At 40.1% G+C, this 23,568-nt stretch overlaps 1 protein-coding gene across 12 annotated transcripts in view; it reads right to left on the minus strand.

Annotated features, from left to right (window-relative positions):
• focad (focadhesin) overlaps positions 1 to 23,568 on the minus strand; it is a 268,225-nt gene that overhangs the window by 36,508 nt on the left and 208,149 nt on the right. For all 12 annotated transcript variants that reach the window (XM_068030258.1, XM_068030260.1, XM_068030265.1 and 9 more), the window contains 7 exons: positions 22,763 to 22,834; positions 17,840 to 17,942; positions 14,221 to 14,301; positions 10,599 to 10,727; positions 9,223 to 9,338; positions 5,156 to 5,416; positions 1,334 to 1,423 (listed from right to left, as the gene is read on the minus strand). In XM_068030258.1, the coding sequence (XP_067886359.1) occupies positions 1,334 to 1,423; positions 5,156 to 5,416; positions 9,223 to 9,338; positions 10,599 to 10,727; positions 14,221 to 14,301; positions 17,840 to 17,942; positions 22,763 to 22,834 (852 nt within the window). The remainder of the gene's footprint in view (positions 1 to 1,333; positions 1,424 to 5,155; positions 5,417 to 9,222; positions 9,339 to 10,598; positions 10,728 to 14,220; positions 14,302 to 17,839; positions 17,943 to 22,762; positions 22,835 to 23,568) is intronic.

The raw sequence follows: 23,568 nt of genomic DNA on the forward strand, positions 1-23,568 counted from the left end.
ACCACGGATGGTGGGTCCCACCCTTGGAATTCTTCTTTCTCATTGAAATGTATCTATTCTGTGTATTCTGAAATATCCCCTTAAATGTCTGCAACTGCATTTCTATTGACTTATCCTTTAACCTAATTTGCCAGTTCACTTTAGCTAGCTCTGCTTTCATGCCCCCATAATTGCCCTTATTAAATTTAAAATCTTGGTCTTGGACCCACTGTTCTCTCCCTCAAACGGAATGTAAAATTCAATCATATTATGACGGCTGCCACCTTGGGGCACTTTAACTATGAGGTTATTAATTAATCCTATCTGGTTGCATAATACCACATCTAGTATAGCCTAGTTGGCTCCAGAACACACTGTTCCAAGAAATTATCCCAAAAACATTCTAAATGCTCCTCACCTAGGCTACCTCTGTCCATCTGATATTTCCAGTCTATATGTAGGTTAATATCCCCCATGATTATCGGCGTACCTTCCTGACAAGCTGCCATTATTTCTTCCTTTATACCCCGTCCTACAGTGTGATTAATGTTAGGTGGCCTATACACCACTCCCATAAGTGACTTCTTGCCTTTATGATTTCTCATCTCTACCCAAACTGCTTCTACATCCTGGTTTCCTGAACTTAGGTCATCCCTCTCTATTGCACTAATACCATCATTAATTAACAGAGCCAACCCTCCACCTTTTCCTAGCTTCATGTCCTTCCTAAATGCCATGTACCCTTCAATATTCAGGTCCCAATCTATGTCGTCCTGCAGCCATGTCTCTGTAATGGCTATCAGATCGTACTTATTTATTTCTATTTGCGCTCTCAGTTGATCTGTTTTGTTTCGAATGCTACATGCATTCAGATACAGAGCCTTTAGTTTTGCCCTTTTATTATTTTTGCAACCTCTAGCCTTATCTGTTGATTTACTCTTAGATTTGCACGCTCTTCCCTTTCTGTCACAGTCTGTTTAACATTTCCCATATTAATACCTTCCTCTCTTGCCCTGTCTCTACTTCTTGATTTACATCTTCCCAAACTTGATCCCTTGCCCCCACTATTCAGTTTAAAACCCTCTCTACTTCCCCAGTTATGCAACTTGCTAGAACACCGGCCCCAGCACAGTTCAGGTGTAGACCATCCCAACGGTACAGCCACCACTTTACTCATTACTGGTGTCAGTGCCCCCTGAACCAAAACCCACTTCTACCACACCAGTCTTTGAGCCACGCATTCATTTCTCTAATCTTATTTGACTTATGTTCAGACCTACTCAAATAGAAAAATGGTCAAGTTGTACATCAGCTCTTAGTTTATGTCTTTGGTGTATTCCAAAATGAGCATTACCTTGGTAGGCTGGGTTACTCTGTCTATCTCAGTATCACCTAGTTCAGAAAGACACTTGGAAATTCCAGCATAAAATTTCAGCTCTTTAACCTGAAAAGGAGATAAGGATATATGAATGTGATTAAACTGATAATTCATTAAGAAAAAGCCACAACAGCAGTGTCGCTGCTTCTTAAAAAACGTCAGTTAAAATTATAATTAACATTAATACTCTTTTGCTTTTCTATCAATAAAATTACATCCTACCCTCTAACAAAGCTAAGTACTGTAGATATGAGGGGAATTGGCTTGGAGGAGAGACGGAACAGAGTGTAGGAGCTAAATTAATAGTGTAATAATACAATTGTACCCAGGCAGCTTCTGTAACACTCTACACGCAAATTTCACTATTTCAGTAGCTCTAAGCCAATTGTCCCAAGGAGTCACCAGTTCAATGATGCTTAAAAACATAAGACGACCCTGATAGCTCAGCATGTAACTGAGCCTTAAAGACAGAAGCTGCCTGGTTCGATTGCGAGTTGGCACCAAGCTAGCTGACCTTAACCAGGGTGTTAATAGGAGTGCTATAACTAGCCTAAGCACATCTAGGCGATGAACTATAACCCAGCAAAGCAGTTACATCTGAAGAGGAAGGTGGAAAATTGGGAAAGAATTGAATTCTATAATATGAACAATATAGTGCAATGGTTTCACTACACAGTGTGACAGATTTGTATAAGATGTGAAATTGTATTTGTGCAATTGCTTTTGAATTAAAGCTTAGGTGAACCATGGGTAATAATTTGGTCTTGGTGGTTACATTATCATTTAATAATTAAATTAATTAAATAACAGTATGTTTCTGTGTTTGGCCGTGAACCAAATGTCTGATCTCAACCATTCCATTTGGGGAAGGAGCCAAGCAATGCTCAGTCTTCCAGAGGAAGCAAAGAAAAAATATCAAAAGGAAAGTTGAATCACACTGTGGCATACTTCCTGTTAGCTAGTTACATAGTGGGATTTGTAGAGACCAGTCTCCCTCCAAAAGCAAGAGAATAGTGTCAGATGTACTGAAACCTGAGAAGAAAATAGAAAAGATTCTACAGATAGACAACATTTCAATTAAAAAAAGGACTTTTAACAATTGGTCAGATTTCTTTTTACATGAACCATTTTTAAAGGCAGTACTGATAAGACTGCCCTTTATGTTTTTAACGCCCATTTTGAGTTTCCAGCAGGTTCAAGATTTTCCAGTGTTAAAGTTTGTATCTTTAAGGGCTAGTATAAGCGAGTGATACATTTTCATAAAGTAATTAAAAAGAATAGAGCAAAAGACCAATGAAAATGTTTCATTTTCCCTATTATTTGTAGAATTTTAAAGAATAAAATATCCAATTAACTAATAATAAAAAAAGCTCCTCACAATTCTGGAGAACAGGTACCCTACGGAATGTCTGTACGATAAAACAGAATAAGACCTCATTAAATCATATAAAGTTACAACTGTAATGTGGTTCAGGTGGACCAGAGCCATCAAGCAGCATTATTGAACTGATTTTACTGGTCGGGTTCACAACTGGCATCAAAACAATATATTACAGCTAGCAGCTGTGTTCCTGATCAGTTTTGTTTTTAAAGGTCAAAACCATTGCATCAATGTGGAATATTGTGGAAGTGGATGAAACACATTGCTGCATTATTCTTGGAAAAAAATGCTGTGCTTGTGACCTATGGGATTAAAACACACAATCCATAGCTGTACTTATACAAGCTGTTGTGCCGCTAACCCATTCTGTGAAAATAAGCCAGTGTGTCCCAAAACATCCAAATTCCATGATTCATCCACAGGAAATTAAAAAAACATGGAATTCTATACTTCCCCAAGTCTTCCCAATGTTCCACAATCCACAGCTTTTAAAAATGCAAGCTTGGCATCACCTAACCAATACTTAGCCCGTTTTCTCTTCTATACTTTTAAATCTTGGTTTTGGTCTTTTCTAGGAAACTTGGTTCTTCACCTAAATTTCTCATCGATAAAATTGAACACTCAGCCATTAAACAGAATGATAGGTAGTTCCAACCTCTGAGCCGATGAATGAATAGAATACAGTAGCCTCACTGTTATGTTACTGGACTAGTAATTCACAGGCTTGGGCTAATAATCCAGAGATAAAAACAGAAAATGCTGCTAATACTCAGCAGGTCAGGCAGCACGAGTGGAGAGAGAAACAGAGTTAACATTTCAGGTCAATGACTGTTCTGATGAAAGGCCATTGACCTGAAATGTCCAATTCCTGACTAAACAATTTTCACTTCAAGGCTGTCCTCACCCCTTTCAAAACTGTTATCATTGCTGCCTTTCTTAAGGACCCAATCCTTCTACTTCCACTAATCAATTCCCTATATCAAACCTACCTATCTCTCCAAGATCCTTGGACATGTTGTTGCTCAACTAATACTCACCTCCCTTACCATTTGCTGTTCGGGTCCCTCAAATCTGGTTTCTTCCCCAACCACAAGACCTAAGTTGTCCCAATCAATGTTACCAATATTCTGTTTGACTATGGTTCACTGTCCCTCCTTAACTTCTCTTCTGCCTTTAATACTGCTGATCACTCTATTCATTTTTCTTCTGGGATCCATCTCTCTGGTGACATCCTTTGATTCCATTCACAACTGCCTTACATATATCCTCAAATATTTTTCTTTTCATGCAACAGAGGTGTGCTCTGGTTCCATCTTTTGTATCCTATTGATCAATTATATGATGCAGCTCGGTGGCATCATTAGTTACTAGAAAATGCGACCTCCTCGCTACTGTGAGCTCCAAGGCTGTTGTTATACTTTTCAACTGCTTGGCTGACATGAAGCCCCAGATGAGTCAAAACTCAGCACATCAGCAATATCCATTTTGGTTTCCATTAGCATAAACATGTTTCCTGGCTGCTCTCTCAAGCTAAATCTAGTAGTACGTGACCTTGGCATTTATTTCAATCCTAATTCAAGATTTTTATCCCACAACCATTCCATTGTCAAGACCACATTTTATCTCTCGCAAATGTTGTTTGCTTAGAAACTTACCTCTAATAACTGCTGCTGAAATCCTCGTCCTATTTGAGGATCAATTTCTCTGACGCTTTCCTCAGTGGTCTTCCTACCTCCAGACTTGAGTTAATCAAGAATTCTGGTCTTTACTTTTTCAGGTAGAAGATCCTGTATAATCATCACCCTGACCCGTGCCAAGCTCCAGTGGCTGCCTGTGCTTCAGCAGGTCAACTGCTAAGATTCTCATTCTTATTTTTAAATTCTTCCATGGTCCTCCACCACCCAAACTAAGTAATTTTTTTCTGGTAATATGTCTCTGATCTTAATCTCTGCTTCTCTGATTGCAGATGACTGCTTATCCCTCACACCATCTGCACCATCACTGAAAATTGATCACTCAGGTAATTATATTAACTACCCTCTGAATTGTCGCTGGGTCAAAATCCTGGAACTCCCTTCCTAACAGCACTGTTGGTGTACCTACACCCTAAGGACTGCAGTGGTTTAAGAAGGCAGCTCACCACCATCTTCTCAAGGGCAATTAGAGATGGGCAATAAATGCTGGCCTAGCCAGTGATGCCCACATCCCCTGAACAAATAAAAAAAAACGACTTCGCCTAGAGACCTTCCTCTCTTGCTTCAAATGCCCCCTAGAAACCAGCATTTCATTGTGCCTTCAGTCTCCTCTCGCCATGCCGCAAATTTCTCCCCTTCTCCTGATAGGTGTCCTTGTCAACATCTCTTTATGTGAGGCACACTGTGTCAATAAAATCTGGTGCTGTTGCAGAAAAGCTGTACCTGGATTTCATTGGGTAGCATTTCAAAAATCTTCTCAACAGTTCTGGACAATATGCTCCAGCTGTGCTGCACTTGAGTAGGGACCTTCATCGCTTCATTCAGACCTTGTAGAACAGAATGACAAAGTTCTGGGCTTTTCTGCCTGTTCTCTGATGTGAAGTACTGGATTGCAAGGACTTCAACAAATGCCTGAAGTTTATCTTCTGGCACATGTTTCATCCAGGAAGTAAGAGACATAAAGAGGTATTTTCTCGTCTCCAGCTGTAGACAAAACAAAATTACAGAATATAAAACTTGATTGAAATGAAGTCCTCACTACAAGAGTGAAAGAAACTACATTAGAATTTTAAATTTATTATATACTTTGTAGGTCTCTTGTGGAATCCCTCACTGTGAGTCAAATGATTCATTACTTTATAAGAATGGTAGTGATACACCTTGTAATACACAATGTACTATTCTGCTGCTGCAGTAAACCTCTGTGCTGTGAATAATGGGTGGACTCTTTATGAGTTTTGTTACCACTCAGGCTGCTGGTTTGGCTTTGTCTTTTTACAGTGTAATGGTAAAGTTAGTTAAAAGGCTGCAGACATTGTGGCTCAGTTTTATCTGTACCGAAAGAATTCCTCCATATATTCCAAATTAATACCTTTATTTTGTTTAGAAGTTTTGTATTAAAGGTTTAATATAGAAACGTTACCAAGATAGACAAATGTAAGAGGCATGAAGTGTGCACTGACATACTGTGAGGAAATCGGGATAGTGCCTTAAAAATGGTGCGGAATGACTTACTATCCCGTTCCCATCACAATCTCCCGAGGCTACTGCAGGTGGCCGAAGTATCTGTGTGAGTCAGATGGTATGGCCCTTTTAACATGCAAATTGGGGTCGCATGGCATACTAAGCACCTATTTGCTATTTCAGGACAGTACTGGCCAGATTGTGTGCCACCCAATCTGCACCCAATATCAGCTGGCGGTCTAGCCTAACACTCAGTTTTACTGCATATTGTAGGGCTGGGAGGAGCAGAAGTGCTCCTTGGAGACTCCACAAAACCAGCCTAGGTGGTTGTCCCTCAGTGTCCCCCTTCTCTTCCCGAGATCAGATCCCACTCCCCTAGACTAAGCTTTGCCCCCAAAACTGGCCAGGGAGCCTGATATTGTGACAGCTTAAAGGGGTGGGCTGCCATGGTTGATTGTATTTTGCCAGTGACTGAATGCAAATGAAGCCTGGCATTCAAAATGGACCAAGCTTCTCGTCTGGACTATTGGATGACCAGCGGGCGCATTCCACTGGTCAAGAGCAAAATGTCCGCACTGGCCAAAATCTACTGTACTGTTTCTGCCCTCCTTGATGGAGGCAGATTAAAAAGGACCAGAAATACGTAATAAATTCTGTTTATGTTATGGAAACACAGCACTCAGTTTGTAACACAGCTGGAGGCTTCCATAAATATATGCATTATAACAAAGGGAAAAAAAGAACAAAAAATCAAAACTTATTGAAAAAAGTCTTTATATCTTTCATAAATCCATCATGTGGATTCATAGCGAATTTCTGGGATTTAGTTTTGTATCAAGCCAACTCCCAAACAAATGTTAGTCCAAGCTAGCGTTGAGGAAACAGCACCTGTCTGCAAATGGCTGTTGCATAGTATTGTAAAATGTAGGCCACAGAGACAAAAGAAACACCAGCAGTGAAAAATGAGGGTGGGAAAATGATGGGCGTGGGGGAAAAGAGAAAAAGAGAGTAAGTGAGAAAGAATAAAAGAACTGAAGACAAACTGAATTGAAATCAAATGAATCAGAATGAATGGAAAAGCAAGCAAAAAGAATAATGAAAGTAATTTGGCAATCTCAGCCCAGTTATTAGTAGCTACAAACCCACCGCAGGACACAACTTGATCGGTATGACTCAGAGATCTTAAGGATGGCTGGCGTGCAAAATAGAAAATAGAAACTGTCCTCTGAGGTACAGGTTTGGGCATATTGGGGTCAATTCTTACCTTCTCTGCTTGGGAAGTATTGTAGTGGAGCAGATCCCTGCCTGTAAGAGCCCATCCAATATATTGTACACATTCTGTAATAGACAGTTGAACCTCTACGACAGATTACTGTCCACTCAGAAGTTTACCTCATTGTCTCTGGTCCTGCTACACATTATCAGGTAACACTGTGTGGATGCTTGAAATTGGAAAGCGCTTCCTTCATTTCAGCAGCAACAACAATAATTTCAGAGCAATAAAAAGTCACAAAGCACTTCACTGGACCATTATAAAGCCAAATTTGACACCGAGCCACATAAGGAGATATTATGACAGATTACCAAAAGTTTGGTCAAAGAGGTAAGTTTTAAGGAGTGCCTTAAAAGGAGGAGAGATAAAGAGGCAGAGGTGTTTAGGGAAAAGTTCCAGAGCTTAGGGCCTATGCAGCTGAAGGCACAGCCACCAGTAGTGCAGCAATTAAAATCGGGGATGCTCAAGAGGCCAGAATTAGAGGAGCACAGATATTACAGATGGACGAGATTCCAAAGATAGGGGCAAGGCCATGGAGAGATTTGAAATAACTGATGAGAATTTTAAAATCAAGGTGTCGCTTAACCAGGGATCAATGTAGGTCAGCAAGTACAGGGTCGACAGATGAACAGGATTTGGTACGAAAAAGGACACGAGCAGCAGAGTTTTGGATGAACTCAAGTTTATGGATGGTGGAAGCCTGCCAAGAGTGTGGTAGAATGGTCAAGTCTAGAGTTAACAAATGCATGGATGAGGATTTCTGCAGCAGATGAGCTGAGGCAGTGGCAAAGTCAGGTGATGTGACAGAGGTGGAAATAGGCGGTCTTAGTGATGGCGCGAATGTGTGGTTGGAAGCGCACAGGGTCAAATATGACATCAAGGCTGCGAACAGTTTGGTTTAGCCTCAGACAGTTGCCAGGGAGAGGGCTGGAGTCGGCAGCAAGGGAACGGAGTTTGCAGCGGAGACAAAAGACAATGGCTTTTGTCTTCACAATATTTAATTGGAGGAAATTTCTGCTCAACTAGTACTGGATGTCAGACAAGCAGTCTGATAATTTAGATGTAGCGGAGAGGTCTAGTGGGGTGGATGGTAGGTACAGCTGGGTGTCTAGCTAGGTGTCGTCAGCGTACATGTGGAACCTGAATCTGTGTTTTTGGATGATGTCGCCTAGGGACCGCACGTAGATGAGAAATAGGATGGAGCACCAGAACAGTGTGGGAGCGGGAAGAGAAGCCATTGCAGCTGATTATCTGGCTACGATTAGATAAATAATAAGCAAGTGCATTTCCATCTAGCTGACGGAAATGGTGAGGCGTTGAAGGTTTGTGTGCTCAACCATGTCAAAATCTACAGATAGGTTGAGAAGGACGAGAAGGGATAGTTTATCTTTGTCACAGTCACACAGGATGTCATTTGTGACTTTGATAAGAGCTGTTTTGGCACTGTGGCAGGGGAGGAAACCTGATTGGAGGGATTCAAATATGGAGTCCCGGGAAAGATGGGCATGAATTTGGGAGGCGGCAACACGTACAAGGACTTTGGAGAGCAAAGAAAGTTTAGAAATGGGGTGGTAGTTCACAGGGACTGAGGGGTCAAGGGTTGTTTTTTTTGAGGAGAGGGTGACGACAGCAGATTTGAAGAGAGGGGGACAGAACCAGAGGAGAGAGAATCCTTAAGAATATCAGTTGACACGTGAGCCATGGCATGAGGGGAGACAGGAGAGAAACTAGGGCAGGGAGAAACCTAGAATTTGGTCCAGTGGGCTACAGGAAATGAGGAAGTGGAAGAGGCAGCTGATTGGACAGTCGCAATCTTAAAGACAAGAGCTTTGAGCCGACAAGAGCAGAATCCGAAAGTGCTTTAATATAGCACATTAATAAACCCTGCAGCTGCAGTCAAAGGAAAGGAAAATGACAATTGACTTTTCATTTCAGAATACCACCACCATTTTCTGTATGTGTTGTACAGACCAATCCAAGAAAGAAAAATTCCAGAACAAAGTTGCATACATATATTTTTAGATAGAGAGGGAAACTAAAAATCAATACATACGTTAAGGCTGTGCACTAATGGTGGTGCTACCCACATTCCTAAAAACATTGCAGCACTTTGAGATGTCTGAGCCTGGGTAACTGCGAGTTCAATGCAGTGCTGCTGAATGTCTTCACCTACAGTAAAGAAAAAAGCTGCATTAAAGCTGGTGTACTACAGCATGACCACTGCGTGGCACTGTTTATTTGAGGATTGGCTACAGAATTGGTGAAATGTGTAGCTGTTTCCCTACACAGAACAAAGTACTGACAAATCTTGATTTTCAAATTTGTTTCTTTAGCTAATTTAAGATGTGGCCACATCATGCTGGACTGCGATTTCTCACCAATGCATTATTAACAATTTAGCAGTGCAGCTAGCACAGTAAGTAAATTTTAGCCCAAAAAGATTGCATTGTAGAACTGTGGCATTTAAAACAACATAACTTAATGGTCGTGGGGGGAGATTGTAAATCAATGTTACTGTACTTCTAAGCCTCATTATAACTTATATAGAGGCTAATGTTGATTTACTCCTGCATTCATGAAAAGAGACATTCTGATCTTTCGCCATGTTGAACAGCAGGAACTGCCATGGCACAAATCTACAAGAAGTCCAGTACCCACACAATTCATCCGACATGAGGGGTTCAGTGTCAAATTTGAAAGGCTGACTACCACATCTGACACAAAAACTAATCTCCAAGGTCCTTGGAGTGTTGGATCTCTCATCACTTAAGAGGGTTTTCAGTGCAGAACCCCATAAGCTTGTCATTGGATTAATTGTTTAGTTGAGGCTTGCCTTCGATGAAAAGCTGATTTTTCTAAAATTAATGTGTTAAAGGAACTGTTTGAAGGAATATCCCAATATAAGATATTACAATTACCTTACCATTGAGCATTTGGGGGGAAAAGTACACCAACAATATTAGTTTAAAATTACTAGTTAAATTCACCACATGGTAGTTGACCTCCCAATCAGAGACCATCATATCCTTGTAGCAGTTCCAAAGTTTGCTGCACAAATGTAACATTGCTCACTTCATACAAAGCTCCCTGTAGTCTCCTCAGCATCATCCCCTCACATTTCTCATTGTGTTCAAAGCAACTGAGACACTAAACCAGGTGAAGAAATACCATGTTTGCTGTACCCAGCCTTAGAAATCCAAGAAAGATCATGGCCCTGATTGAAAGACCAACCATTTTATACTGAACTTTAAATATAAATGAGATTATTGGGTGTTTCTCCCACAACATAAGGTTAAGACCATTGTCGGTAGGCCAGTATCATTGAATATCCTGTGAAAAAGGAAGAAACCATGTAACCCCTTGTGAAATGACGGACCATTCAAAGCACTGTCTTATAAACAAACAATCATTACATCTTCGATGACTTACCAAAATTCAGTCTCATTAGGGGAGAGAGTATGGAAGCCCAATTAACAGGGGGATATTGATAATTGTTCCCACATCTAGCAATAGGCCCCAACAAAACCTTTATTAGCTGGGAAGGAATTCTCTCAGGACCTGAAAATTAAAGAAGAAAAGCAGATGTAAGGTGTGCTAATGTGGATTGTAGGGGTGGACTGATTTTGAGTTCATTTCTAGTCCATTTATGCTATTAGTCAGAAACGGCACAAGGAACCTTATAGCAGTTCAACTTGTAGGCGATACACTTTCCTAGCAATAAACTGCAAATGATCTTACAATCACTTGAATTGTATACTGTGAACATTACACAAGACACACAAGGTGCCCAGGGTGATGGACACCAGCAGGACAAAAAGATCCCAAATGGAGTAAAAGCCCTAAAAGACCTAAAACTAAACCATACACTATATATATATATATATGTGTGTGTGTGTGACATAGTTTCAAGGCAGCAGGTTAATCTTAGGGTTCAGACTATTATAAACTTGTTTATATTAGTGATCCTCTTTGATTAGGTTGCTGCCTAAGTCACTCTCAGATATCCAAACCTAAATGTCTCAACTCCTCATTTAACTTAATGCTTGCATTCAGTTCCAGATGCCTAATAGTCTCTACCTAGAGGTTAAAACCACTCTTGAGTGCATCTTGTTGAAACCTATATATAGGTTTGTCCCAGTAAACGGGTTAATGACTATCAGGCCCTTGGAAATAGCTGATTTACACAGTGCTCATGCATCATTTAAGAAAAGCCTAAGGGAGCATTTCCATTAACCTGAAAAAAAACTGCACTTGCTACCCCAGAAGCACCACAATACACAGGTTATGGGCATATCATATGTCTGTCCTGGAAAACCTCCACTGATTTGCACATAAGTCAATGCTTTGGGCTGGTTGTAATCTGATCTGGAGATGCCCATGGCTGAGTATTGCTGTGTTTGAATTCAGGTAGGTGTTTTTTGTTTTTTTAAAACTTCTGGGTCTGTATTTTGCGCTGGCAGCAGCTGTTGCTATGGACCGAGAATGGAGATGCCATCCTCAGTGTCAATACACACAGTTTAAACAGCATCACACTTGATGACTGTGACAATTGGCCCTGTTGTATTCCAATGCACTCATCACAAGATCAGCATTCCAGCTGTGTGAGTGAATGGAGGTGTTCAGACAAGCAGGCAAACTGCCCAGTAACCCATATCAGAGGTGTAGCTGTAGGGTGTGAGCAGACCTGAAATGGGAGTTTCCATGGGAGTTTAAAAAGTTACAATAACTGACGTAGCTTGCTGATACCCATGGCTTTATTTAGTAAATTAGACAGAGGTGAGAGCATCTTGCACTCCCCCAGGCTTTCCTTCTCCTTTGGGTGATACAACAAATTTGTTTATGGATAACACACTGCAGAACAGTAAGGTTACACCCCAAAGGTGTTCCAATTCAGAGGTTTCTCCTTATAGGCCAGAATATCAAGGTGAATATAAATAAGGGAAGCCATCTCAAATCACCCAATCCAAAAAGGAAGAAACTACAGTACCCCACTGAACCACCAAATAGGGTCTGGAAAAAAGTGTTTTCATCTTCGCTACACTTCTTGGAAGTTTATTCCAAGTGGTGATTAAGGTCTATCTTATCATTATAGAGCACCCTATCCTGTCTCCCAGAATCATACATAAAATTAATTACTTTGAAGACAAGTTCCTGTTGCCATGTAGGTAAATGTGGCAGCCATTTTACACACAGCAACATTCTACAAATCACAAGGTAAATGACCAATTAATCTAGTTGCAGAAAAGTACTGCTTGAGGGAGGAATGTTGGCCAGGATCATCCCTGCTCTTCTTCAAATAGTACCTGGGATCTTCAATCTCCAGCTAAACCACCAGAACAGGCAAATATCGTCTCAGTTTACTACCGCATCTGAGGTTCAGCACCTTCAGCAATGCAACGCATCCTCAATGCTGCAGCCCTGATTTTGCTTCTCAAGTCCCAAAGTGGGGTTTAAACACCAATCTTATATCTCTTGGTGCTTATACTTCCTAACATTAGTTCCAAATTTACCCTTCATCAGTTTGAACTCTGTGCCTCCTTATTCTACTGTGTTGATTTATCTTTAAGTAATGCTTCAAGTTTACCCATTCTATACCATTTAATATTGAAGTTTAATATAAAGCTCCACCCCTTAGTTGCCTATTTTAGAGGCTATTCTGCACTCAAGTCTCAGTTCCCTGCTTCAGGGGATCAGTATCATGGTTCTCCTCTGAACTGCAGCCACAACTTGGATGCTTCTCTGGTGTCCTGGTGACCACTACAGGACTCTGCACTCAAGGTGCAGCCTGACGAGAGCATTGGAAAGTTTTAGCAGTTAGCTAACTACTGCTATATTATTTTCACAATATAGTTCAACATTCATAAAATAAAAGCAAAATACTGCGGATGCTGGAAATCTGAAATAGTTCAACATTGTGTACTTGATGCTTTAATCAAAAACAATGAATAGCTTAATTGATTTAGAATCGATTTGAATTAGGAACAGAGTTTGAGAATGTGTCTGCAGTTTCTCATGTATTCATAGGCCCATTGTTAATTCTGACAAAGCATTCACACCTGAAACGTTAGCTCCTCTGTTCATTCCACAGATGCTGCCTGATCAGATGAGCGCCTTTAGCATTTTCTGCTTTTGTTTAAATTTTTCAATATCTGCAGTCTTTTTGTGTTATTTTGATATTCCCAATGGTTTATTCAGATTAAGATGACCAAGGCTGTCAGCACCCCTGGGTTCAGAAGGGTAAAATTAAGATTTACTAAGCAGATAATGAGGTCTGAACTGTTGAACCTTCTTAAGAGAATGCCACACTTACTTTCCTAGCATACTTTCAGCTGAAGCCAATTATATTAGGATTCGGTTGCACTGTTACATGTGCCATCATAAGCTTTTTAAAAATAAAATCAATACCACTACACAAAGCAGTCAAAGCTCAATTAGAAGCTAATTGAATAAGACAGAATTCTTCTTGGCAATGCTAAAAGTTGTGTCAAGTGTTCTTGTTTTGTTTATGTTAGGATTTCTAGATATGAGAAATGAACAAGTTATGTGCACATCAAGATCCTATGCTGGGTCGAGAATTTCTACATAAATGAAATTAGCTCAATCTTACACACGGCTTTTAATTCAGAATTGCACCCTTGCAAGTTACCCGAGATGATCCTCAGCGTAGAGCAATACTTTCAGACAGACTCACACCGAGTTTCAAGCCAATAGGAAAATTATGGAACCAATTATTGATATGGGGCATCTCAACAGCACAAACCTGGATTTAGGTTTTAAACAAAGTTCTCTTACAGAGACCGCTACTCAAGACATTTGTTTGCAACAAAAAGTCACAACTGTGCAGAATTTTGTGCAGCAACGAGTGTAATTCAATAAGAACTCTTGCAAAACAAGATGTAATAATTACTTAGAAAATACCACGTAAAGGAACAGCTTCAGCCCAAACTCCGAGCATCGGTTGGGTCAGAATTGACAAATGGGAAAGCTAATTAGCAATTTCTTTTTAAAAGGGAAACCGTTTAGATACAATTAAATATTTTCCATATCATACCTTTTTTTCCTGCCTCAATGATATAATCAGTAACAGACCTGATGACACTCTTTTCTGGCAAATAGCCAAAATCTGGAGGAACTGCAAAAACAATTGATCTCATTAGGTAAGAAGCCACATATGTTAACTACACAAACAATGACTCCCTGTGTTATTGGTCAGCATATCATTCACAGGTTTCAAATAGTGTGCAACACCACTCAAACAATCTGTGGTGCTTTGCTAACCAGCCGACAAAGCAATTAAAAAAAACACACTTAGATTTGTATGAAAACTGCTGGACACAACACAACACTTCAAGCAGAACTGAGTTTCATTTTTTTTTAAACTCTGTTGTAATTAGACGACAGATAGATGGCTAAAATACATTGGAAACACATTTCAAAGTTGATGTTAGCTGACAAGCAAAACCCTGCTGTCATATTCAGTTTCACTAGTCTGCTTTCCAAACACTAGCAAAATGTACGACTCTTGTCTCCTGGCAACAGGATAAGTAGTCTCAGCATCCTGGTAGCTTAATCACTTGAAAAATGTGGCATCTACAGATGCACAGCGTGTATGCTGTATTGCAGGTCGCAGTCAAAGGAGAAGCTAAGTGGGCGGGGGAGGCAAAAAATGACCGTTTTCAATATAAAGTCCTTGATCAAAAAGGATTTTTCAAAAACTATTTGGAAAGCCTCGCACCTTGTAGAAGATATTTAATATTTAAGTTGTTGTTGCTTCCACAAGGATGTCGCATCAGGTCGCCAGCAAGATCTGTTGCTTTGACATCAGTTACAATTTTGGTCAGTGAGCAGGTCCAAATCAAGTAAAGCAGATCAGAATTCCTTCCAGTCCTGATTGTCGATGCAGGTGGCGTACAAAATAGGCAGCACCAGTACTGGATGGATGTTGTGTTATTTTTTTTAAAGACGTTACCCAGATTTGAGACATAAAGGAAAGTAATCCTTCTACGTGCATTTTCTCCTTTAATGTATACTCCATATCTTTCAACTGCTAAACTTTCTATACCTATAAATGTATGTTTAAGAGAAGAAAAAACAAACAAGCAAGGATCAGAAATTGCTAAGTTTTTCTGTAACATGTCGCCTTCAAGTTTCTCTCACCATATAAAATTCCTGTCTTCCTTTCTGCATTTTCATCATCTCCACCCTACTTCACCCAACCACTGCACAAAGCATTTCTCAATTAGGTAGCGAAGCAGGAGCAAGAGCGAGTTTACAGATTTCTACTTCAGACATTGTTGAATCAATCACAGCAGTAAGGGTTAACTCAACATTTTATTTTCCTCTCCACTCGTCCTCACCCCCACTTTGGCAGTATGATCAGTAATTCAACATGTAGGAAGCTGCAAGGCAGAACTCTACATCTCATTACTATGTAGTGCAGCATGTTAAATACAGTCATAGTGCAACCATATGTTCAGTTCTCAAGAGAGCTCATAAAAAGAACTGCAATCTTCATTTTTACTAATATCAGTCCTCTGCCAGTTAGTCAGTATTGAGTCACTGTGGGATGAACAAGGCTAGATGGGATGATTCGCCCTCCATTTTCACTCGATCCTTGTTGAGCCAATTCTCAGCTCAACATCTCCTCTAAAAGCACAAGCAAGATTAGCAAATTACAGTTTGCAGATTCACACACTCACTCGAAGGTAAAGTACAGCAATGTGTTACAGCATCAGAATGAGCTAAAACAAGATTTAACAAAAATCATTTTATCAGTATCTGTTAATTCAGGCAACTAACTTCAATTTTAATTAGTTTTGTCCATAGAAAAGACTAGTAACTGATGACAGTAGCTCGCATCAGCAAAGCCACTTATTTTCAAATCAAATATGCGCTCAGCGTTGACTCAGTGGTAGCTGTCGCACCTCTGATTCAGGAGGTCATGGGTTCAAAGACTTGATCACATAATCCAGACAGACACATCAGTGCACAACCGAGGGAGTACTGCACTCTCAGAGGTGCTGTCTTTCGAATGAGATGTTAAATTGAGGCCCCATCTGTCCTACAAAAGCAAAATACTGCAGTTGCTGGAAACCTAAAACACAAACGGGCGGCACAGTGGCGCAGTGGTTAGCACTGCAGCCTCACAGCTCCAGCGACCCGGGTTCAATTCTGGGTACTGCCTGTGTGGAGTTTGCAAGTTCTCCCTGTGTCTGAATGGGTTTTCTCCGGGTGCTCCGGTTTCCTCCCACCACCAAAAGACTTGCAGGTTGATAGGTAAATTGGCCATTATAAATTGCCCCTAGTATAGGTAAGTGGTAGGAGAATATAGGGACAGGTGGGGATATGGTAGGAATATGGGATTAGCGTAGGATTAGTATAAATGGGTGGTTGATGGTCGGCACAGACTCGGTGGGCCGAAGGGCCTGTTTCAGTGCTGTATCTCTAAATAAAAATAAATAAAACAGAAAATGCTGGAAACACTCAGCAGGTCAGGCAGCATATATGGAGAGAAAAACACAGTTACCATTTTGGGTCTCTGAGTATTTCCAGCATTTTCTGTTTGTGTCCCCATCTGTCCTCTCAGGTGAACATAAATAATCGCATGGGATTATTTCAAGAGTACCAGGGTGTTGTTCCTGTATTCTAACCATTATCCCTAAACCAACATTTATCTCAGCTGCTGTGGCTTTCTGTAAAACCTTCTCTTTCCAATGAGTCGACCCTACTATGGTCCAGCAATATATTGTTGTAAAACATCCTTTACTATTTGTCACATTAGAAGAAACACGGTAAAATGATAGGAATGATGATTCTCAAACATAAAGCTCAAAATAAACAAACAGAAATAAAATGTACATAAATGTTCATTGTGTAGCTCATCATGTGGTCTCCACACCCTCAACTGTGACTTTCGACAGATGTCTAATGTGTGTGCCTCTGGGCCTCTATTCACAGCCTGCCAGCTCTGGGGTGTTGCTGAAGTTGTCAAATATGACAATCGACAAAAAATTAATTCATATCTTTCTTCAGTAACACACTCAGACTCTGTGTAACCTGCTTAAGCTTTGTGTTTCCACTTTACAGGAACATCAAGATTGTTAAAGTATGCTATGCACTTATATATTGAAGAAGCCACAAATAACCATAGGAATATTATGAATTTGTAGAATTCTTTAAATAAACCTAGTTAACCTACTGTCTGATGGGTTTTACATTTTAAAATTCGCATCCTTCTTTTCAAATCCCTCCACGCCTCCCTATCTCTGTAACCTCCTCCAACCGTACACTTGCCCAAGATCAGTGTGCTGCTCCAATTCTGGCCTCTTTGCGCATCATTGGCATGTGTGCCTTCAGTTGACTTGGCCCTAAGCTCGGTAATTCTCTCCCTAAACCTCTCTGCCTGTGTCTCCTCCTTTAAAATGTTCTTTTACCAAGCTTTTGGTACCTGTCCTAACACCTCACGTGGCTTGGTGCCAAGTTTTGTTTGATAATCACTCCTGCGAAGCACCTTGGGATGTTTTACATTATAGCTGCTATACAAAAGCAAGTTGCTGCTGTTGAAATCTTCAATATTGAAATGGGAAAATAAAATATTTGCAGCATTGTGCAGTTTATACAGTGATCAATAAAGTTTTCACATTTTAACAATTTGCATTAGTATTACTAACCTGATGTCCTACTCTGACTGGATGACATGTTGGTCAGATGAAGATGTCCTAAAGCATTGGCAGCATTGGACTGGAGTCCAATTACTCCAGAGAAGCTAATTATCTGTAATAAGGCAACATATAAAAGGTGGGTAAATAAAAAACAACACACATACTGCAAGTCATATAACTGAGCAAGTATAACATCTAAAACAATTTGATTTATGTAGATGTCACAAAAACAATCCTGCACAACACTACATAAAAATACATTTTAAAAAATTTTTCCACCCATTTTGGCTTCCCATCCCTGTACCTCACAAGAAGTTGGCAACTTAAAAGCTGTGAAAAATTTGTCAGAATTAATAGGCAGGCTACCTGCCAAAGTGACCATGTGAAACACATACCAGCTTTGAGCTGTTTAACCATAAACAACAATGGCCCATTAATTTAAAAGGGACTCTTCCATCCGCCATCTAGACTGCCATATTTGAGTCTCCATACACAGGTCAGGATCAGTTGGCTGATATCACCCATCAATGAAATGCACTGATCAGCAAATGATGTGGACCAGCATCCAAAGTGACTCTGAATGATCAGGAGGTATCACGGATCCAAAGCTCAATGCTTTCAATATCTTTCAGCAAGTACTGGCTTTATGAATGTATCATTGTACCCAACTTTGGATCAATGGTTGAATAATTTATATTCCAAGTATTTTCTCTACAACATTGCCCCCCTTTTAAGTATTTTTCAGTGATATATATCAATGATTTCCTGTATTTCTGTAACATTGTATGAAATCCATCACTAAGACTGGAAATAGTGATAAAGTAACAATGTACTCAGGTAGTATAGTTGATGTTAATATGAGAGACATAGCATTCAGGAACCATAAGTTAAGTATCTGTAATTGTCCTAATGAATGAGAGAGAAGTAAGATCTGCACAGTCTCTGATTTGGTTTCACAGTTGCTCTATGCTACATTTCATCAATACTATGTTCCAAAGTTGTCACATTCAATCACCGCTACACATACAGTTTGAATGAAATGGACATGAATTAAAATAATTTTATGCAAGATACCAAGTTTTCATTTGACATCAAGGTATTTTGTACAACACAGAGCCTACTCTAACCCCTTTCGACCCATATTTATTCATTTGTTTATATTTTTACAAAATGAAAAGCAGGCTATTCATGCTGACCAATTGCTCAAAGAACATACATGTTTCCAGATATCAAAATCTAGGCTCCTGGCCCCAGGATATGCCAATGCCACTGTTGGGTACATAAAAGCAATTTCCTGGTCAATATGTTTAGTTTAGTTTAGAGATACAGCACTGAAACAGGCCCTTCGGCCCACCGAGTCTGTGCCGACCATCAACCACCCATTTATACTAATCCTACACTAATTCCATATTCCTACCACATCCCAACCTGTCCCTATATTTCCCTACCACCTACCTATACTAGGGGCAATTTATAATGGCCAATTAACCTATCACCCTGCAAGTCTTTTGGCATGTGGGAGGAAACCGGAGCACCCGGAGAAAACCCACGCAGACACAGGGAGAACTTGCAAACTCCACACAGGCAGTACCCAGAATTGAACCCGGGTCGCTGGAGCTGTGAGGCTGCGGTGCTAACCACTGCGCCACTGTGCCGCCCAAATATATATAAGAGCAATTTCTCACTGCTCTACATGGAAAAGACTAGACTCTATAAAACTGTAAATTTGTTCAGAACGAAACTTGCCATGTGGAGAAATGTGGGGCATTTAATGCCAACATGTTTAGCGACTGAAATTTAAACCAGATTTATTTGCACCTAAAAGCAACTGAACATAATGGACACCATGAACATTTTGAGAGAAAAATGTCAGCATCTTTTCTAGAATAAATCTAATACATGGTTGATAAATGAATCAATATTCTTTTTTGTTTGCATGTCGTCAAATTTTGTGTTGTCTCAAGATTTGTTGACACAACTTAGAATGTTGATTCACCTGCTGTACAGATCAGAAAATTTGACAGGTAATATAGACAAACAGAATTACTTCAGCAACAAGTTTCCATGATTTGTTGGCATCAGACAAGTGAAGGTAGCTTTTTTTTATTGGTTAAATTTTAACAAGTCTATCACCGTTTCTAATTTTTATAATTTGGCATGTTGCACAACCTTGAATTGAATATATCAGTTTCTACATTGTATAGTCACTAGCATGCTAATTAGTAAACAACAGATTTATTACTAAACTATAATTTTATGTATGTTGATTAAAGTTGATTACCAGTCTTAATTTCTGACCCAATAAAGCATGAGTCACTGGAACATGAAAAAAGTAGTGTAGTAGTGAGTTCTGTACTAAAAAATGAATTGAAATATACAGAAGTACTCATACAAATCTTGCAAAAGGGGTTGGTAGGAGGATGTAGAAATTATCCTAAAAGGAATTAAAATGGCATGAAATGAAGATAACCAAAATGACATTTAGCACAAAATTTTCACCTGCTTGCAAAATATATTTGTACTATTGAGTGTTGATATGCTACTTTTGAATCAATTTACCCCCTTCCTTAGAAAAGTGTTGATTAGTCATAATGTGGAGTGCAGCCCGCTGATGAAACTGATGAATAATCAAGAATCTCCCCAAATTACTTTCCTGATTGCCACTCTGAATTTTGGATGCACTCTCTTTTCCCTCAATCTTCTTCAGTAGTAATCCATTGCATTGCTCTACTCGCCAATAATACTAAATAATTTCTCAGGATCTTATTTGCGACTCCAGCCGCCAGATCCACCACAGATCGGCAATCTCTGCTGAGTTCAATGCTGCACAGCTTTCAACTTTGAAATCACCGAACAGACTCCTACTTAAATGAGTTTCTGTGCTGCTAAGTAGAGATCATGTTGAGCACAACATCAGCTGGTACCAGACCACTCACTTGCACAAGAACCTGTTTAGAAAGACGGGCTTTATACTCCTTTTAAAATTGACAGCTCCACTGAAATCAGTGCTGCAGAAGCTGTTGAAAGGATCACTAGAGGCAAGGAAGGGTATTACTGCCTTTAGCATTCATCTAATGTTGCAGAAGCTGTTGAAAGGATCACTAGAGGCAAGGGTATACTGCCTTTAGCATTCATCTAATGTTGCAGAAGCTGTTGAAAGGATCACTAGGGGCAAGGAAGGGTATACTGCCTTTAGCATTCATCTTAATAGCTTGAGGGGCCGGTGGCTGGTATCGGTGGAGTATTTTTGGCCATCCCCCTCAGCGCTGCAGCAGGCTCAGTGGCTGGTGTTGCAAATACATCAACAGCAGAATTTGAGAAGGAAGATCAACTGGGCGGCACAGTGGTGCAGTGATAAGCACCACAGCCTCACAGCTCCAGCGACCCGGGTTCGGTTCGGGGCACTGCCTGTGTGGAGTTTGCAAGTTCTCCCTGTGACCGCGTGGGTTTCCTCCCACATGCCAAAGACTTGCGGGTTGATTGGTAAATTGGCCATTGTAAAAAAAAAAATTGCCCCCTAGTGTAGGTAGGTGGTAGGAGAATTGAGGGAAGGTGGGGATGTGAGAGGGAAAATGGGATTAATGTAGGATTAGCAAAAATGGGTGGTTGATGGTCGGCGCGGACTCGGTGGGCCGGAGGGCCTGTTTCAGTGCTGTATCTCTCTATGACTCTATGTTTCATTACCAGCTGATATTGCTGGCAGGAGCAGAACAAGATGCCCAGTGAAGAAACAAAATAATACTTGCAGCCCCAAATCTCATTGGGCTCCCATTTTCCATGAAACTTCTCTTGGATAATTGAGAATGCAGGTAATGAAAACAAGAATAATATGGTTGCACTGTGCAAGTTTAGTATTAAACACAATGGGGTTAAATCAGAACCTGCACACAAGACCAGTACCTGAAAGGCTAAATAGGTTAAGCTGTCTTTCTCATCTCTAGGTGCTAGTTTCACTTCCAGCCCAGACTGATGGGGTAGATTTATATTGTCTATTGGCAGTGCAGAACCTACACACAAAAAGTGTGCCACTCAATGCCATTTCTAACGGGCATGAGAATGCATGGGAAATCTTTCTGCAACTGCCAATAAGGAGAGCTGGGGCAAGAATAAAATCACAATGCTGCAGCAGGTGTGACATCGGTGGGACAGAATTAAGAAGAGCTTTACCTATATCCGCCCTGCCATGCATCTAACCTTGAAGAGATTTTTGTTGACGTTGGCTGGAAAAATGCTTGATTCACATCCATAAAGATTCTCATTTTGATGCACACCAAGAAAATACAAATTGTCAAAAAACTGAATAAAGTTAAAGCAGTAAGGTTTTACAATGTGAAGAAAATCAGCCTTCAGTAAGAATTATTTCCAAAATCTCTGCAAAAGCTAATGCAATTTTTAAGTTGTGAAGTTGATATTGACAGCAGTAAAAGTGGATGCTGATGGAGTCACCCACTAATGTCTAAACAAAATATGACGAAGTCTCAAGTCAACTTAAAATTTGGTGACAATTTAATTAAAAGCTTGTAAATTACTGAAGTAATAAGAAACTGCTCCAAGTCCTAGCCTGTTACACTTGAGAATTAGCAGAGGAAATAATTTTAGTTGGACAGAATGTCTAAGATTAAGTTATTGTGGTGACACCATTTCTTACCCCTCAGGCAGATGTGAATGCACCAATTCAGAATGGAGCTAAATGTCAGATGACTGGAGAATATTGGTGAAGTTTGTTTAAAATGTGTTTCTTAAAAGTTATTGATGTGACAGACAGAGAGCACCGTAACAAATCTGCCTAGCACGGTGTGGGGGGTGGGGGGGGGGGGGGGGTGGAGAAAGGGAATTAAAAGACAAACATGAACTCCAATTCAGTGATACTTTAATCTACTGCTCTGAGAATTCAATATTAAAGTTGTACATTAGCGGGCATCTGAAACTTACCTGAGTCATTGCTCTGATAACTTCATTCATCTTGGATTGAAACTGGGATGATTGGATTGTTTCCGACTTCAGCTGCACATCAAAGAGTCAACAGTAGATAATTAGACAGTGTCAGATTCAGTAGACCAACTGAGATTTGCAAATGTTTGACAAATAAATACCAGTACTTTGCATTCTAGTGTGCTTGTGTTTCACAAACTAGATCTGTTAACTTTCCTTACAGAAATTTCACACTGAGCTTTATACTGAAAGTACATAATGAAAGGACTTTTTTGGTTATTTTGTTTAAATCCGAAATTAAACTTGATGCAATGTCAATGTGGCGTCACTTTGCCAGAACTGAAACAGCCATTACATTTAACCCTGTCTGAACATACCAGGCCAATGAAAATGATTACTGGAGAAAATATGGGCCTTCAAGAGATTTCTTCACATTCAACTAAAAATGTATTTTTAATTGTACTGAAGGGCATAGCTTTTCAATAATCTACAACAGATGTGTCTGCCATGGCTCAGTTGGGAGCACTATTACCTCTGAGTCACAAGATTCCAGGTTCAAGTCCCACTTCAGGGCTTGAGCACAAAAAAATCAAGGCTGCCACCTCCAGTGCAACACTGAGGGAATACGGCACTGTTGGAGGTGCTGTCTTTCGGATGAGATGTTAAAACAAGACCCTATCTGCCTGCTTGGGTGGATGCAAAATATCCCATGACACTATTTCAAAGAGCAGGGGAGTTATCCCGTGTCCTGGCCAATATTTATCCCGCAATCAACATCACAAAAACAGATCAACTGGTCATTATCA

This window comes from Heterodontus francisci, chromosome 4, assembly GCF_036365525.1.
Source record: "Heterodontus francisci isolate sHetFra1 chromosome 4, sHetFra1.hap1, whole genome shotgun sequence".
Lineage (NCBI taxonomy): Eukaryota > Metazoa > Chordata > Chondrichthyes > Heterodontiformes > Heterodontidae > Heterodontus > Heterodontus francisci.